This window comes from Terrapene carolina, unplaced genomic scaffold, assembly GCF_002925995.2.
Source record: "Terrapene carolina triunguis isolate 2854851 unplaced genomic scaffold, T_m_triunguis-2.0 Scaffold45498, whole genome shotgun sequence".
Taxonomy (NCBI): Eukaryota; Metazoa; Chordata; order Testudines; family Emydidae; genus Terrapene; species Terrapene triunguis.
This window is the reverse complement of record NW_020709849.1, coordinates 1-4,056: the sequence shown is the minus strand read 5'-3', so window position 1 is coordinate 4,056 and position 4,056 is coordinate 1. Positions and strand designations below refer to the sequence as shown.

The following is a 4,056-nucleotide window of genomic DNA, read 5'->3' as shown; positions in this document are numbered from 1 at the left end:
AAATATTTGGTGAATCTGTGCTGGTTTCACTGGATTGTTCATTTCCGGGGGGAGAAAACAATTGCCAAAACAATCCAAATGTTTCTTTTTGACATTTTTCAAATGGAACAGGCCAACTTTTCGGTGCAAAGAACCAAAATTCCTTGCTTCAAAATTCCCTTCCATGCTGTTGAATGAAAAATTTCAGAAAAGTGTAAAAATGCTCCGAATTGACCCAAAATGATTTTATTTTGACTTTTCAAGGATCTGAGAATTTTGAAAATCTCTGTGTTTGGGCTGACCTGAAATTATGTATTTTTTTCAATGTTTTGAACTCCCCCCACATCCCAGCAGCCCTCCCTCCTCAGTGATACCCCTGGGGAACCCCCCCCCCCCCCCCCCCCCGGCAGGAGTCCCCCCCCCCTCCTTTCCCCCCGCACACAACATGTTGTCAGTCACGCCCGCAGGGTACGCCGCCTGACACTCTGCTGCTGAGATCGTGTTCATGTCTGTGCAATGTAGGACGTCGGAGAATGTCGCTGGGGGGAGGAAGCAGAGAAGAAAGGGTTAATTGTCAATTGGTGATGGACAATTGCCGATCAATAAATATAAACTACAATGTTCTACTCTCTATTTATCAATATAATGCATAATTAATAGGCACTAATTAATAGATGTCATTAGTAGCTAATAATTTTGAAATTAATAGTGATCAGTGTAATTTATAGTAATTGGTCATAATTAATTATTTCTAATTAACAATTATCAACATAGTGGATAATTAATAACCAATAATTAATGGGCACATTAGCCATGATTAATAGCAAATAGTTTCTAAATTAATAATTATCAATAACTTTTTAAATGATTGATTGACAGTCATTATTAACTAATTATTTCTAATTAAGAGTGATCAATGCAATGGATAATTGCTCTTCAATAAGTAATTGGCAATATTAACATCCATAATTAATAGCAAATAATTTCTAATTAATAGTGATCAATATAATGGATAATCAATAACCAATAACATGGGAAATATTAAGTCATGCTTAATAACAAATAGTTTCTAATTAATAGAATGTAATGGATAATCAATAATCCATAATAGGTCATATTAATTGCTATAATTAATACAAAATATTTTCTAATTAATAGGGATCAATAAAATGGATACTTGATAATTTGGGGAAATATTAACAACCATAATTAATGTAAAATAGTGTCTAACTAATAGTGATCAATATAATAGCTAGTTGATAACTAATAGGCAATATTAACAACCATAATTAAAAGCAAATCGTTTCTAATTGAGAATAATATGTGGATAACCAATTAACATTTATTAATGGGTAATTTCAATGGCTTTACCTACGAGCACATTGTTTCTAATTAATATGATAAATATAATGGATAATTGATAGCCTGTAACTAATATGTATGTTAACAGCCATAATTAATAGTGATCATTTCTAACAGTGATCACTGAAATTGACACGGTGTCAGTGACATTCAGTAACTAACAGTTTCTCCTCAATACTGACCGGATGCAGTAACAGTGGATGACTGACATATAATAACTGTAAAAGCAGCAGAGAGTCCTGTGGCACCTTATAGACTAACAGACGTATAGGAGCATGAGCTTTCGTGGGTGAATACCCACTTCTTCAGATGCATCCCATGAAGTGGGTATTCACCCACGAAAGCTCATGCTCCTATACGTCTGTTAGTCTATAAGGTGCCACGGGACTCTTTGCTGCTTTTACAAATCCAGACTAACACGGCTACCCCTTTGATATATAATAACTGATCACTTTGCATTCATAATAATGATCATTATCATAGGCAATGGGCAGCTGGCAATTAATAACCAGTAATTAATGAGCAATAGACTGGAAGATTGATAATGAATAGCTAATCATCACTTAGAATCCCACTCGATCCAAGCCTCAATCATGAACAACTGTTCGTGTGTCATTAATAATCAATAATTGATCCTGGATAGCTGATAACGATCCCCCCACCCACTCACCCCGCAGCGCTAGCCCCATACCTGGGGGGCTGGAGGTCGTTCCCCACCCCAACACCAGGCAGCGCCGGCTGGGAGGGACACAGCGCGTGGCCAGCGGCAGGGGCCACACATACTCGTTGATGGCAGCAGGGGGCGCCAGCTTGAGCAGCAAGAGGTCACTGTCTTTGGTGCGCAAATTGTAATGGGGGTTGCGGATAGCACGCACGGCCCCCGAGCTGCTAGCCCAGGGCGGGTCGCCGCAGGTCATGAGCCCCTCGGCACACCTGGGTCAGGCTGGGGCAAAAGAGCAGGTCTCAGGGATCCTTGCAGGCCGTCACCCTGAATCCCAGCCCCCCTGTTCTAGCCACTAGATCCCACTCCCCTCCCAGAGCTGGGGATAGAATTCAGGAGTCCTGGCTCCCAGCCCCCCCGTGCTCTAACCTCTGGATAGCCACATACACGGCTTGATGAGCCTGTTACAGCTCTACCTAACACAGGCAGTTCTTTTAGCTCATGCCGTATGACCTCCTGCGGTCAGATCCGGAGGTCCCAGGTTCATTCCCCACCTAAGGGGTGTCACACCCAGACCTACCCGGTGTGGCAGTGCGCCACAGTGAGCACCCACTCTGGGCTGATCTGGGTCCCCCCGCAGCTGTAGCCCTGGGGGGCATAGAGGGCAGCCGGCCAGGGCTGGGAGTGGGCCACGCAGGGGTGACTCCAGACCAGCCTCTCCATGCCTGGGGCAGCGGCTGGAAGATAAAGCCATGGAGGGGCATGGGGACCGGTGGCGAAGGGAGCATGGGGGGATGTGGGAGGGAGCCCCTGAGATTCAAATTTTCATAAACAGCAAACATCGGAGGCATAAATGGGTCGGAAGATGAACAGTTTTCCCTGCAGAAAAAGTAAAAAAGGGAGAAAAGTGTGTGTGTGGGGGGGGGGAACCCACAAAGATCTGAACTAAAAAAAACAAACAGAGTCCAGCGTCACTTAGATTTGTACTCATGCTTTTTTAGGGCCTGATTCTTGCTGTTTTTTTAACACTTTGGGTTGACGAGACCAAAATCCAGCTTGCCGAGTGGCCCTCTGCAGACTGTGTCACTAATTTAACCCAAGGCGTGAATTTAAACTGTTAGAGTTCAGTTCAGGCAGTGCTACAGGATGAGATAATTTGGGTTAAAAGGACCTGAATCCAGTTTATCAGGGAACAGTTCAAGTTGGCCAAATGTTTTCTGATGAAAAAGCTTTTGTCTTTGGAATGTGCAATTTAGTCAAAATCAAAATTTCCTGTGGGAAAAGGCCACATTTGACACCATTTTTCAGTTTCCTGAATAAACGCCTACCTCAAAGCACCTTACAAAGGCCATCAGTTGCGTTGTCCTCATTGTGCAGATGGGGAAACTGAGGCAGAGAGGTGGGACGTGACTCACCCACGCTCACCAGTGGTGGTGCTCTATCCAGTAGGCCCCGCTGCCTCCCCAAGGTTGTGAAACGAAACATCGAGTCGAGCCGAAAAGCTTGGGGTTCAGTAAACGACTCAACCGGTGTTTTGTTTCCAGGTTGAAATTTTCCCACTTTTCATGCCACAGAAATACTCAAGGTTTGGACTTTTGGGCCTCAATTCAAGATCAAAAACAACCCTTGAAACACTGGGGTGTTCCCATGGGATGGAAAATTCCCCTCTGCCACCCACCCGGCCCTGAGAATTAGCTTCAGTGGAGCCCAAAGACACCACTTTGAAACCAAAATCCAAGTCCCCATATGGGGGTTTGCTCCAATTCCATTAAACCGTCTTAAAACACAATTTAAGGATATTGCCTCTGCAGACAAGGAGCAGCATTTGCCAAAGCTTCTCAGTGATCTAGGACTCTAAATCCCATTGGCTTCCTAGGGGATTTAGTCTCCTAATTCACACAGGTACTTGGGGAGATTTTATCGCTGATCTCAGAGAGACGCATCCTTTCCCCCTTCTATCACGGATTCTTCTACAGCCGTCACTGGGGCATCTGGTATTTTGCCTGTCCCATAGCATCTCCTGGCATTGGTGGGATAATAAGGGTGATGCTTTT

The 4,056-nt window shown here is 43.9% G+C and overlaps 1 protein-coding gene across 1 annotated transcript; it reads right to left on the bottom strand.

The window, feature by feature from the left end:
* Nucleotides 1–417: 417 nt before the first annotated feature.
* LOC112123435 (trypsin-3-like) lies at nucleotides 418–2,258 on the bottom strand (the record flags this gene model as incomplete). Its single annotated transcript, XM_026646831.2, has 2 exons — nucleotides 2,033–2,258; nucleotides 418–518 (listed from the first exon to the last, which is right to left on the bottom strand). Coding segments are annotated over exons 1-2 (327 nt in total), but the record flags the coding sequence as incomplete, so codon positions are not given.
* Nucleotides 2,259–4,056: the final 1,798 nt, after the last annotated feature.